Source organism: Cydia amplana, chromosome 1, assembly GCF_948474715.1.
Source record: "Cydia amplana chromosome 1, ilCydAmpl1.1, whole genome shotgun sequence".
NCBI lineage: Eukaryota > Metazoa > Arthropoda > Insecta > Lepidoptera > Tortricidae > Cydia > Cydia amplana.
In genome coordinates this window covers 21,521,031-21,535,929 of record NC_086069.1, presented here as the reverse complement: position 1 = coordinate 21,535,929, position 14,899 = coordinate 21,521,031, and the positions used below count along the sequence as shown (strand labels likewise).

Below are 14,899 nucleotides of genomic sequence, written 5' to 3'. Positions count from 1 at the left end.
GGTCGGAAGGTCGTGTTTGTCCGTCTTGATGCAACATATCGGGTAAAAACTAGGTTAAGTATTTTTAATAATTATCGCAGTCATTAATGCATTGAAAGTATTGTGGTATATTTCTTATTATCTCATACACATGTTATAACATTTATTGGTATATATAGGTACTTTTTGAAATCGGATCGTATAATAATAATCCGTATAAGCAGTTGTAAGTAAGTGATATATTTATAAAATCTAACGACATCTTTAAAAGCATACCTGTGGAGATATAAATATTTTATAGTGAGTTCGAATGAATTTGGTAATGTACCAGTTCTGACTGAGAAAATAGTTAGGTATATATATTATATTATTATCTTGTAGTCAAACTCTAGACCATAATTAAAATTGGCGCTGTAAAAGCTAAACATTAAAAGATGCAGCTACATAACATAAATCAGAAGTCATCGGAGTCAGAATCTAAAAATATTGTTATATTGTGATATGCTTAATTACCTAAGCAGTTCATTAAATAAGCAAATGTAATTTACAGCACAAAATAGGTCAGCGGTCCGCCGTGTAGCCGTGTGCCGCCCTGGTGTATACTTTTAACAAATATTAATGCAATGCACACACTCCTAAGTCCTAACTATAGGTAAATTAGAATTTCCATAGATAATATCAACATCGGAGCAGCCAAAATGTTTGAAACAGCCAATTTTTATCGCAATTATGGAGTGGGTCCTATAGTAAAAGTTGCTCATTATGACCTGTATATTCAACTCGCAAAATATGGCCCCTGTATCGACGAAAGAGTATTATAACATATAAGTAATATTGAGTATGTGAGTCGGAGCATACCATAACTAACGTGGCATTTGGCTGTCGACATTGGGTCTACTGCGGGAGTGTAAACGCCGGTTAGTCAACAGCTAGAAAGCATTGCACGTGCCGGGCAGGGATGGGTTCTATATCGATACTTGTATCAAAATATTTTTTTTCTACTCCAGCACTCTCATTTGTCGATTAAATGACTGCCAGTGAGATCAAAATCATCTTCATAAGAAGCGCGGCGTGCGGGGCCCCGGCGGCGTAGTGTTCTTAGGATCCTAACAGCAGTGTTCTTAGGTATATTCGTACAATATTGTTATGCAAATGTTGTTTTTTTCTAGGCAAGTTCTAGGTAAAGATCTACAAACTAATATTTACTTTGATCTTATTTCTAATTTTAGGTGTTTGCCGCTAACCGTTAACAAATATTGTGTGCAACGACGGTACATAGGTAAATAATTAGGTCTTAAAAATTCTCGGGCGTGTCTCTATGAAACTCAACTTCGATTCGTTTTGTAACTTCGGCCCTTGAATTTCATGAACCTTTATTAGGCACTGTTGTAAAAAAAACATAAATAGGGTCGTCTTGCGCTGCTATTCGAAATCATATCGGTTTCGGAGCTGAGAAGAAATAATAATGAAATATATCTACTTTGATATCCGATATCGATTAGGCAAATGTAAAAATTTATTTAACTGGCTTTATTTACCACGATGTTGGCTTTGACCCTGATATTGCTAATTTGATATCGTACAAACTTTAATAATAAACGATACCACTCTGACAAAATTAACTTTGTTATACAGTCAGTAGCAATAGTTCCTAAGCGGGCGAGGTGTTCAAAATGATCTTGACGCGACTTTATTGTTAAGAGAATAAGATCATTTCGGCAGCTTCTGCTGCTGATTGTACCTACTGAATTATGGCATGTCACAAAATCCTTACGTGACATGTGTAATCAGTGATTATCTTAATACGAGGACGAGTGAAGAGACTAGTTAAAATTACCCGTAATGGAAAAAGTCAGGTCAGAGGAAAATGACAAGCTAACACGATCAACACAACAAAGCCGTCATACAAGCAAGTCTTGCCTTAGCAATTAAATAGATTATAGTTATTAGTAAATGCTTCATAATTGTTCAATCTATGTCAATGTTAGAAGCCTTGGAAGTGAACTGAATCGCTCTAAGTATGATTAGCATTATTAAAGCATCTATAGTAGGATACAGAATAGGTACATACCTATTCCTGAAGGCAAACGAGCCTGCAAGCTAAGCTACTTTTAAACAGCACCTAAGTATTATTACAAGTAGGCGGTAAAATAATTTAAAAAATCTGGAAGAAATCTTAAAGAATTTTAGGATTTATTCAGTAAAAATGTGCTACTATTTGGACAAAAAGTTCAGAATAAATTGCTAAAGCACCAAATAGTTAAGTATGTTTATAGCAAACATTGGTTAAAATGTTACAAAAATACTTATTTACTAGCGTGAAAATGACATGACTATCGTGGAATTTGTAGTTATCGCGAAAACAAGCATAGTGCGACTCGCCTCACTAAATCGCCTCTGCACGGGCCACGCGGCCTGGATACGGCAAAAGACGCGCACGTGAGAGCACCGTGCTATTCCCATTACATTTGCTTTGCTCCACACTGTCCTAAGATACCTAGTCCTTATCTTAACAGAAAACGCAATAACGTTTTCCCCTCCAGTCAGAACGGCAACAACAATAACGGACATTAATTACTTAATGACGTTTTTTACTAGAAAGTTTCATTAGGTTTTCTGCTGAGATTATAATCATTATTTAATACTACCTTTTATTTTGATGAAAATAACGGAAATTTGTAGGTACTTATATTTTGATTTAACAAAATCACAGCCAGTTAGATAAAAAGTCAAATGTGTAACGTCCCTTGCTCATCTGGTTAATAAATAAATATACCTTCCGATACTACCTATATAGTAAGCATAATAATGGAAATATGGAAGACAATAACTATATAATAAACACAAGGTTAAGGGGTTAAAGAGCAAAAGACTGAAAGCTTGACAAGCTAAGTATAGGTAGATGATTTTTGACGTGAGCCAAACACTGCCATAAATTGTCATATCATGATGTTTGATGAGTGTGGATATAAACAAAAGGCAGTACAGTCAGCAGCAATTGTTGCTAAGCGGGCGTGGTGTACAAAATGGTCTTGACGCGAATTTATTGTTAAGAGAATAAGAGCGCGTCAAGGTGATTTCGAACACCTCGCCCGATTAACATCTTCTGCTGCTGACTGTACCTAAATAAGACTCTGGCTTAGGTATTTTAATCCTTTGACGGATTCACATTACTTAATATAAATGGAGCTTACAAAAGCAAAAAAATCTATCTAATTAAAGTCTATTCTTTTATTCGGTAGACTGAAATGACAGTTAATAGTATGAAATGACATTTCATGTTCATACTAATAGCTGTCATTTCAGTCTACCGAATAAAAAAATAGACTTTAGGTAGTTTAAGTTGTCTCTAAAATTTGTTTTGTGTTGAAAGCTAAAAACAAATGATTTTATAAGACAAATTATATTTATAATAAAAAGAATCGGTGAATCTATCTATCTATCTAATACCTTTAAACGAGCAATTCTTGTTTATTTATTTATTTATATATATAGCGATCTCGGAAACGGCTCTAACGATTTCGATGAAATTTGGTATATGGGAGTTTTCGGGGGCAAAAAACCGATCTAGCTAGGTCTTATCTGGGAAAACGCTTATTTTTGAGTTTTTATATGTTTACCGAGCGAAGCTCGGTCTACCAGATATTTAGGTATTAAGCAAATTAAAAGGTTTAGTAAGGAGACGAATACCGTGGTCATATGTAGAGTGCGCCGGCGCGTTGCACTCACCGGCTGTGGCGCAAGGAACTAGCTTTCTGTTGCCAGACTCGAGTCTGCCCGCCAAGGACGCTGAGACACTGATTAGGGCTTCTGAGAGGGGTCGACGAACTTACTGCACGTGACTTAGCTCGGAAATGAGATCTATGTAAAACCACCGTTTAAAGAAACGCAACTTAAGCAAACCTATGCAAAGTATTATTTTAAAATTATTTATTGCTATCTATCTAAGATAATTTAATATCAAATTCAAAATTACCTTGTTATATAAAATAACGAGTATCAGATACAACAGTTTTCACTTATGACAACAAAATTCCAAAAGCTTGAACTTAGTCCAGAAAAAATGACCAAAAAACCTTGGCCATAGAGCTTCGTGAGTTTGATAAATGTTACCTAGTTTTGATAGCTCTTGCAGATGTCGCCTGTTATACTTCAACGTATTATTTCCCTAAATACTCGCGTTGCATAATTTTCCTTAGTGTACGTAAAAAAGAGATGCATAACCGTATTTACACAATACAGCAAAGTGAGGCCACCAAACGAATTAAACTAACATGACTTGAACCGAATGCGATGCGGATGAACCACGCAAGCGTTCGTGCTTGAATATATACATACTTATTACTTTTATATACGAGTAGCAGGATATCTAAAATATAAAACCTACAGGCCTGCAAATTATCAGGGCATGACACAGAAATTAAAATATAAAAATAATACTAAATACAAATTGTAGAATTGTAAAACGAAGGATATGTAATGTAATAAGTAGCACGAGTATGTAAGGGCCATGCACGGATTTGAAAACAAAATAAATAAAACACATACAAACAGTGGCCAGGGTGTAGACATTAAAATATCGAGAACAACAGTATGTAGTTCATTACATCATGGGTTCGAATGATCAGCAGGCGTATTATGGATGTTTATCCACGTGATAAAACATACGACTCTTTTTAACACCGCGGGATTGAAAGTGACGGACACCGTTTTATCACGCTGTCACATATGTAGAGAAGGACGACCGTCATATCCGCACAAGACCCTACGGAGGAAAAAATAATACAACGTAAAAAAATATTTAATAAATGCGCTTGATATTTAATACTTACGGAGCTCCATTTTCATATTACATATTTCAAACTGCGTTAAATCAAAACCGAAAATTATACTATCATGTGTGTTTATCAATATGTACAATACCTCATACCCGACCACATAACATAATATAAAAATATTAGACAGTACAATCAATACACTTAGTGGCGATTTCAACATAGCTATTTTAATCAAGCTGATAATTTATAATGTTAAATATGATGGTAGACCGTCCGTTTTATTATAATTAGGGTTTCGTTTTTCAAAGAGTCAAACCCAAATGTATACCTAATAGTTACCTACCTACTTGTTTTTCATCCGTCTAACAACAACATTGCACAACTCGCACTTGACCGATTTACTGCAGTCGATTAAGCCTGCCTGGACACATTGTGCTACAGATACTATCATTCTCGTGAACATTATGATACATGTTAGTCAGTAAAATTCCATGTTAAACGTTTTCAGAAAGAATGTGAAGGCTAAATATACAGTGTGTGGCCTACAATACGGGTGAAAAATTAAAACGTAGATTCTACTCCTCAAACTAGACAATGTTTGTTCAACGACTTTTAAAAATAACTTGTGGTTTGTATTTTAAAACACTTTAAAATTTATTCGAACACGCAATGTATTACGAAATTGATTATGCCTGTACGGTGACAAGACTGACGGGCAATGTCAATTAGACGGAATTTAAAGTACATTGAAAATATTATTTAGTTTATTTGAAAAAGGGACAATTTTAAGACTACATAATTTCAAAAAGTTGTTGAACAAAAGTTTTATTGTTTGAGGAGTAGAATCTACGTTTTAATTATTCACCCGTGTTGTACGCCACACACTGTATATATTAATATATACTTACATTACACAGACGTCATACGTACAACCTATGTTGTATTATTGTTGTATGTTGTTTTTTTTTTATTATTAAATATACCTACAATATATTTAATAATACAACATGTTATATGTTACGTAACTTTGTTAGCTGACTCGTCAACGAAAGATCATTAATATTTTAATATTGACGAAGTAATTTGCTTCCTTTTCTTGGTGATGTCATTGTCAGTTACTCCCAACCGGGTAGGTAGGATCGTCTTAGGGCGACGAGATTGCTGTGGACGTGGAGTATAATAATACATTCCTGCTTACGTGGTGCAGTACGGATACGATGGTCGTTATTGCCTACATGGCAGGGTGATAAAACGGTGTCCGTCACTTTCTATTCAGGTGTTAAAAAGTGTCAGTTATTTTATCACGTGGATAAAGCCATCCATAATACGCCTGCTGATAACTTATACAATTTAAATATGCTTCTATATTCGACGTACGGTGCTTTTAAAATAATCTGAAAAGAAACAGTTCGATATCGTTCGTTCAAATACCTTAAAATTAAAAACAAAAGGAAAATACCCTAGGGTAACCCTCCGTTCAACGTGACCACAAGTATATATTTTTTTTTGCATGGCATTATTTCGACAGTGAATGAATTATTACTTCGTACATAAGTAGGTACCTATTTAATATTCTCGAGTTACTTACAGAAAATATTGAAGAAAAGATATTTATATGTTACCGTAAAAACTCGTTTTTAGCGGAACGCGCTTTTAATTAAACTAGAAAACGTATTTTCACGGTAACATTATACAGGATGTATAAAAAATAATAGGGATCCGTTTAAGGACATATTTGGTATCGTATTCTAATTAGGAAAAAGTAGAAGACAAAAATATTATGACGCAAAAAAAATCCCCTCGAGGCAGGTCCTCCAAGTCGGCCGACCCTCCATTCATACAGGGCGACAGGAAGGGAAGAGGGACATTTTTGCGTCTAAACAAAACCCTTCTACCTTTTCCTAATCAGAACACGATACCGAATATACCATTTTTCTACTCCCGTACTTTTATTTGTCATTTAAAGGGTCGTGCACACACCTTTAAACCCCTATTTTATAGTTGTCAAGACAAGTCTTTAGTCTATTCTCCAAAAAAGAATTTGTGCATACACGCAGTATTTTTTTGGCGATTTTACAATACTTCGTGTAATGACCACTTAAAAAATATTGAATGAAATACAGTGTTGCCAACCTAATTTTAATTGTCATCTCTGACAGATGAGTGAACCATAGACATGTTTTTTATTTCATTGATTCTTTTCACGCCCGTTCCCTCCATTCTTAGTTCTTGAATGAAAAATATTTGTTAAATTTACAATTTTATTTCAAAGTAAGTGCTTGGTCGTAGAAAAAGTATTGTATGCAACGTTGTATAACTGAGTCAAAAAATACTCGTGGCGTCTTTATTAACAATTTTCGGCTTCGCCTCAAATTGTTACTCACGCCACTCGCCTTTTTTGACCCCTCTTAAACAACGGTTTCATAAAATACTATAAACGGATCCCCGCTATTTTTTTACGCCTTGTATAATAGATTAAATATGTATATGGTTGGTGACACTTTTACAATTAATCCTTGGGTTCGAAATCCATGTACACCACATTACATCCTATAAGTACTTCATTCCTGTAAAATTTTGCATCTGTCTTATATTCCCCATAAAGGACATCCTTTGGCATTTCTTGATTGTCCAAATAAAAATCCTTAACTTTGTACGTGCCCTAAAACAAGATAAAAAACGCTCACTAACGCAATTACGATAAAAACTTTAGATTCATGTACAGTCAGCTACACTATTAGCTTATAGCTTTGCTGATTGTACATAGCTCATCAATTCTACACTTACATTTGGTATAGGACAGTCTTCGACTTCTATGGCCTCTAAAAATGTTTTGAACACATCGTTGAAAACAGTTTTTATGATAGTGCAAAATGTATCTTTTAAGTAGTAGTACCCTGGTTTGTACCCTCCTTCTTTCTTTATAGAAACTGACAACTCCAACTGAAAATATAATTGCACGATTATCAGTTCAAATTTAGCCAATCAGAGGGCCTACCGCGAAAACCGAAATTCGGGATCTTTCATCGAAATTCAGGCATATATAATTATTAGCTTCCACGTTCAGGGCAGCAAAATGTACTCACAGTGATGGCGTCTCCCAGTGGCCACGGAGTTATGATGGATACATCAAACACATTAGTGGATCGATTGAATTTCCTTTGTGTCACTGATATATCAATATCCGATGTAGGCGGATTGCAGGGCTCCAACTTTTTAAATATAGGAATTCCAGGGCCCTACGGAGAATTAGGTTGCAGGTATTGGCAATGTGCGAAGTCGGTGGAGGGGGAAGTTGCGCTGATCGTCACAAACACAGGTAATCTTATGGAATGTCCGATATGAATACTAGCGGCAGCCGCTTGAACTAATTTTACTCCATAAGATTTAACGTAGAAAGTCCGACAAAATGAGGGCAGCACTAGTCGTGCACGTAGCGAATAGAGTTATTGTCAGGTACAAATGTATTCAACGCATGGTGTAAAGTGTAAATAATAGTAAGGGGTTCCCTTTTTCAATGTGTTTTTTATATTTCTAATTGAAAAAAAAAAATTATAAATATTTTAATAATCTTACCAATATTTTACCAGGAAAACACAGACATAATATCAGCATATTTGTAAGTACAATGAAAACACATAGTGACGGTGATGTCAACATGGTTAATTCAACGTATATAAACGTCATGTGATGAATCGTTCCTTTTATAGGAATCAATGATAGCGTGCCACAGATCTTTAGGGTTTCATAGGTATCTCAAAATAGAACCCTGCGGGCTCAGCACGGTTCCATTTTTATCGACTATCACTATGCCCGTCACTTTCGCACTTACATACTTGTTAGAACGTGACAGGCATGGTGATAAACGATAAAAATGCGACCGTGCTACTAGGGCTGATATGATTAATTTGTTGTCCGTTGGTCTTTTTGCCTGAGAGGTTTTCTTTTGTAGAATTTTGTCGATCTTTCTTATCATGAAGTTAAAAATTGAAATTGAATAATTGGAACAATTACCATCCTTTGGTATTTATATTTGTGAGTCGTTTAAATATTTTAAAGGCTTTTTGTGGATTTTCGATTATTGTGAGAAATTGTGTATGAAGGAATAAGAAATATTGAAGTGTGTCATTTTATTTATTTATTGAATAACAGTTAAATAATTTTTTTTGGACATTCTATAAATCGACTAAGTCCCACAGTAAGCTCAAGAAGGCTTGGGTTGTGGTATACATAGAAAACACCCATGACTCAGAAACAAATTTATCCGTTGTCTGTATGTCTATCGTCATACAAATAAATGCTTACCGGGATTCCAACCCAGAACCATCGGCTTCATAGGCAGGCCACTAGGCCTGACCGGTCGTCAAGACACGTTGTTAGACTTATAATATTTTGTTAGTTCAAACGGCTAACCCATTTTCACTCAGATTAACCCATCTGTTCTGAAAACGCCATTTCCCTCGATGTGGTAAAACTTGAGGCATATTCTGATTCTAATAACAGGATGAGTTACCAAGATGACAATCGTTTACGCTCCGTAGCGAACGAAACGCAACTGTCTCTGTCGCACTAATATGAACAGTGATAGAGAGATTACCGTATCGTTCGCTACGGAGCGAACGATTGGCATCTTGGCTAGTCACCTTGGGGGCCTACCACCAACAATCGAATCGAATCGATATCAAATAGGTATGCAACAGCGATAGAGAGGCAGATAAGTATATTCGATTTTTCGATGTTGTCGGTAGGAATACGCGTCCAGTTTTAACACGAGGTAGATATGATCTGGAGGCGCATTCTGATTGTAATAACAGGCTATGAATTTGATTTGGATTTGTTATGGATATGATCTGTCAGTCATGTCAGTGTCAAAAGTAACATTTCTTCGACCAGAAACGTTACTTTTGGCACTTACAGATCGTATCCATATCAAATCTAGATCAAATTCATAACCTTTTGTTACGATCAGAATGCGCCTCCAGATCATATCAGCCTCGTTACATGATGACGTTAGTTGTGAACTGATGAAAACATTACTACAGTAAATTATGTAATCAGGAAAATGCGAAGGTTAAATATATCCAAGTTAAAATTGTTCATTATGTTGTTGTGTTGTGTTATTATGTTATGGTTAAGCAATTAAAATAGGAATAATTAAAATAGCAATTACATTCCTAACGGTTAACTACATTGAGAGCGATAAAGTAGCACTTTCATTCTTATATTTTTTCATGTAGGTATATGTATAATTTTCAATAAAAAATAATTGCAAGAAAACCGGACAAGTGCGAGTTGGACTCGCCCACCGAGGCTTCCGTACAAATTTAACTTATTTTTATTTATTATTTTTACAAATTGTCATTTTTCAGGATTTTTCCTGTTCTTGTATTGTAAGACGATATTACTTGCCAAATCTCATAAATGTATTAGGTCAACGAGAAGTACCTACCCTATACATTTTGATGCCGTTAGAGTGTCGAAATATACGTTTTTGCGGCATAATCGGCCGTATCTTTTTAACCGACTTCCAAATCTAAAAGGAGGAGGTTATCAATTCGGTTGTATGTTTTTTTTATTTTTATTTTTTTATTTTTTTTTAAGTTTGTTACTCCATATCTCCGTCATTACTGGACCGATTTTGCATATGCATACAGATTGGTCCCGTTTTTGTCAAAACCCAGTTCTGATGATGGGATCCATGAGGAATCGAGGGAACTCCTCAAATCTTAAAGGCACACATATAGTGATTTTTGTATTTTTATCAACAAATCAAGCATATACATTCAAAAAAGTGACATTTGATGAAGTGGAACTGCTGATGATGATCAGAACGGAACTCTTCAACGATGCATAGCACACGTCTGACGATTTGTCCTTCGTGTCCTTTGTGCTTCGTTATGTTTGTTAAGCAAGTTAAGTTTTTAAGCTACATTTTTGTCAAGCTCGAGTGCTGATGATGGGATCCATGAGGAATCGAGGGAACTCCTCAAATCTTAAAGGCATGCGTATAGAGATTTTTGTATTTTCATCAACAAATCAAGCATATACATAAAAAAAGTGACATTTGATGAAGTGGAACTGCTGATGATGATCAGAACAGAACTCTTCAACGACGCATAGTTCACGTTTGGCGATTTGTCCTCTTCGTTATGTTTGTTAAGCAAGTTAAGTTTTTAAGCCACAATTTTGTCAAGCTCGAGTTCTGATGATGGGATCCACGAGGAATCGAGGGAACTCCTCCAATCTTAAAGGCATGCGTATAGAGATTTTTGTATTTTCATCAGAAAATCGAGCATTTTCATTAAAAACTGTCGCATTTGATGAAGTGGAACTGCTGATGATGATCATAACGGAACTCTTCAACGACGCATAGCTCGCATTTGGCGATTTGTCCTTTTCGTTATGTTTGTTAAGCAAGTTAGGTTTTTAGGCACATTTATGTCAATCTCAAGTCCTGAACATGGTATCCATGAGGAATCGAGGGAACTTCTCAAATCTTAAAGGCATCCGTATAGAATTTTATATATTTTCATCAGAAAATCAAGCATTTACATTAAAAACTGTGGCATTTGATGAAGTGGAACTGCTGATGATGATCAGAACAGAACTCCTCAACGACGCATAGTACACGTTTTGTGATTTTCAATTTCGATTTTGACTTGGATTGGGCCCCGGACTCCGGACTCGGGCCCGTACTCGGACTCGGACCCAGACCCGGACCTTGACCCGGAAAACCACTATGATACCTAAACTAAATCAACCACTATGATTACCATAAAATGTATACATATTACCAAATAAAGTATAAGCACCGTTAAGTGGGTTAGGCTAGTAGTTAGAGAAGTCGGTTTTTTTCTATTAAAGATTATATTCTGTTTTTAACCGACTTCCAAATCTAAAAGGAGGAGGTTATCAATTCGGTTGTATGTTTGTTACTTCATATCTCCGTCATTACTAAACCGATTTTGAAAATTATTTTTTTGATTGTATGTATATGCATACAGATTGGTCCCGTTTTTGTCAAAACCCAGTTCTGATGATGGGATCCATGAGGAATCGAGGGAACTCCTCAAATCTTAAAGGCATACATATAGTGATTTTTGTGTTTTTATCAACAAATCAAGCATATACATTCAGAAACGTGACATTTGATGAAGTGGAACTGCTGATGATGATCAGAACAGAACTCTTCAACGACGCATAGTTCACGTTTGGCGATTTGTCCTCTTCGTTATGTTTGTTAAGCAAGTTAAGTTTTTAAGCCACATTTTTGTCAAGCTCGAGTTCTGATGATGGGATCCATGAGGAATCGAGGGAACTCCTCAAATCTTAAAGGCGTGCGTATAGAGATTTTTATATTTTCATCAGAAAATCAAGCATTTTTATTAAAAACCGTCGCATTTGATGAAGTGGAACTGCTGATGATGATCAGAACAGAACTCTTCAACGACCCATAGTTCACGTTTGGCGATTTGTCCTCTTCGTTATGTTTGTTAAGCAAGTTTAGTTTTTAAGCCACATTTCTGTCAAGCTCGAGTTCTGATGATGAGATCCATAAGGAATCGAGGGAACTCCTCAAATCTTAAAGGCATACATATAGTGATTGTTGTGTTTTAATCAACAAATCAAGCATATACATTTAAAAAGTAACATTTGAGGAAGTGTAACTGCTGATGATGACCAGAACGAAACTCTTTAACGACGCATAGCTCGCGTTTGGCGATTTTTTCTTTTCGTTATGTTTGTTAAGCAAGTTAGGTTTTTAAGCCATATTTATGTCAAGCTCAAGTTCTGAACATGGGATCCATGAGAAATAGAGGGAACTCCTCAAATCTTAAAGGCACACGTATAGAATTTTCTTTATTTTCATCATAAAATAAAGTATTAACATTAAAAACTGTCGCATTTGATGAACTGGAACTGCTGATGATGATCAGAACAGAACTCTTCAACGACGCATAGTACATGTTTGGTGATTTCGAATTTCGACTTTGACTTGGACTGGGACCCGGACTCGGATCCAGATCCGGACTCGTACCCGGATCCGGTTCGGACCCGGACCCGGACCTGGACTCGGATTCGCACTCGGACCTGGACTAGACCCGGACTCGGACCCGGACTCGGACACAGACCCGGACCTTGACCCGGAAGACCACTATGATACCTAAACTAAATAAACCACTATGGTTACCTACCATAAAATGTAGGTATATGATGAGGCCAAACCCCTCCCGCTCAAACCCCCGTACACCGCACCGCATGCGCCGTTAAGTGGGTTAGGTTAGGTTTGAACTGCTATCCTCACAGAACCGAACAAAAGTGGGTTAAGTTAGGTTAGAACTGCGAGCCTTACAGAAACGAAATGCTTCCTTTTCTACATAGCGCACCATCTACAATAATCTTTCACCGGGCCGCATAGAAGTCGGTTTTTTTTTCTTAAAAATTATTTACGTTAACATATAATTTAATTTTTTTCAAGGGACTGTATGTAGACCTGAGTATATGGTTTTAATTTTATTTCACATCGATACCTCCACGCGTTCCCGAGATAAAGGGTCTTGACAGACAGACATACGGACGGACTGACGGACAACAAAGTGATCTATTAAGGGTTCCGTTTTTTCTTTTTGAAGTACGGAATTCTAAAAATACTAACAGGCGAGTAGGTATATTATTGCAGCCTTAGGAAGATTAGCAATCATTGAGCAGTATTGCACGAAGTTAGCACATGGTTTTCCTTTTTGCGCTGTCAAAGTCATTTGCCCAAGAACTTTGCAGGTTATTTATTACCTGTACTACACCTTATTCTGGGAAATTCCATAACAAAAACATTACTATTGCAATGCACACATAAAACCAAGTAAATTCTAATACTCACATTGAGTTTATATAAATTATAAATACTCTTTGCTAGAATTTCCTCGTTTACGTTCTTTGAATCTGGTTAACCTCTGATACGATTGTGTTTATGTTAATAGATTGATGTCAGCTATAGGAAAAATACAGTGTCATAGTCTTGACATTCATGTTCTTTAAAAATGGCGCGAATATACACCGCCCTGTTGAGGCACGATAACAATTTTATTAATGTCAGGATAATTTGAAAATATCATAATTTGTTATGCAACCATCAAAGGGTGAAAACCGTTTATCACCATCATAAACTACTAAAAGGAAACCCACAATGCAACCAGGGCCGGATTAAGCATGTCGGGGCCCCTAGGCAGTACGAGGCCAAGTCCAAGGCCAATGGCCAAGTCATTATACGTATTACAAATTAAAAATATCTTATTGATACGGTTTTAACACCCCCTGGCACTGATTAAAATAACCGACTTGGTTTCACATTACATCTCAAAACTTTTTTGTATTAAAAGCGTTGCGAGACTTGCACCTTTTTACATGTAATGTTTTTGATGGGATTGTGTTTACGTACCTACCCGACGGCAGTATGAGTTCAACAACTTGGTCTGGCTGTCACCCCCTTTTTAACTCAAAAGTATAGTTAAAACGTCGTATGAGAGTGGGGTTTAACGTCATTTACCATTGTATTACCATTTACTTATTATTTAAGATCATGCATTATCAAACTCTTGTATTTATGCTAGGTAGTACCTATACCTATATCTGCGAACCATACCTTAGGTGTCGCTTCTGTGATACCTATTTCGTTCTACTTATCACGGTGACTCATCAGTCTCAGCGAGTTCACTACTCTCGTCCTTGGCCTCCTTAAACACCATAATATTACCTCTGTTTTCCATGGCTTTACATAATACTGCGTGCTCCACCTAAGTAAGTAATAGGAAAATTGTTTTATTTTTGGGTATCAAACGTGATTTGAATATGCTATTGTTATTGCAACTAGGTCATCGTGTTGTGTTGTATTTGATGGAGCATGGTTGTTATCAAAAAAATGATTGATCATATTACAAATTCGCGACCTCAAATATCAAAATTTCTATTGACAGAAGATTTTGTTAGTAATTCTGTGGCTTTTCTTTGACAATGTGTGCCACTTTTTTACAAGAATGTGTGGAAGTGACGAAATGTAGTGCGAGAGTGACGCATGCCACGAAACACGATAAAAGCGCAATCAACAGAAGGAGATAAGCCGGTGAGGCACTGAATACTATGGGAAG

General features: G+C 36.2%; 2 protein-coding genes across 2 annotated transcripts in view; one reads left to right on the top strand and one right to left on the bottom strand.

Moving 5' to 3' along the window:
• Positions 1–14,899, top strand: part of LOC134650406 (ATP-binding cassette sub-family G member 1-like) — a 57,025-nt gene that overhangs the window by 19,443 nt on the left and 22,683 nt on the right. The gene's annotated exons all lie outside the window — the stretch shown is intronic.
• LOC134653814 (uncharacterized) lies at positions 7,248–8,444 on the bottom strand. Its single transcript, XM_063509179.1, has 4 exons — positions 8,334–8,444; positions 7,844–7,996; positions 7,545–7,700; positions 7,248–7,419 (listed from the first exon to the last, which is right to left on the bottom strand). Exons 1-4 carry the CDS (start codon positions 8,442–8,444, stop codon positions 7,267–7,269), a joined length of 573 nt encoding a protein of 190 aa, XP_063365249.1. The 3' UTR covers positions 7,248–7,266.

Coding starts and splice junctions, on each gene's coding strand:
- LOC134653814 (XM_063509179.1), bottom strand. CDS start 8,444: ATGACGTTTATATACGTTGAATTAACCATGTTGACATCACCGTCACTA. Junction 7,997..8,333: donor GTTTTCCTGGTAAAATATTG/GTAAGATTATTA, acceptor AATTCTCCGTAG/GGCCCTGGAATTCCTATATT. Junction 7,420..7,544: donor AAGACTGTCCTATACCAAAT/GTAAGTGTAGAA, acceptor ATCTTGTTTTAG/GGCACGTACAAAGTTAAGGA.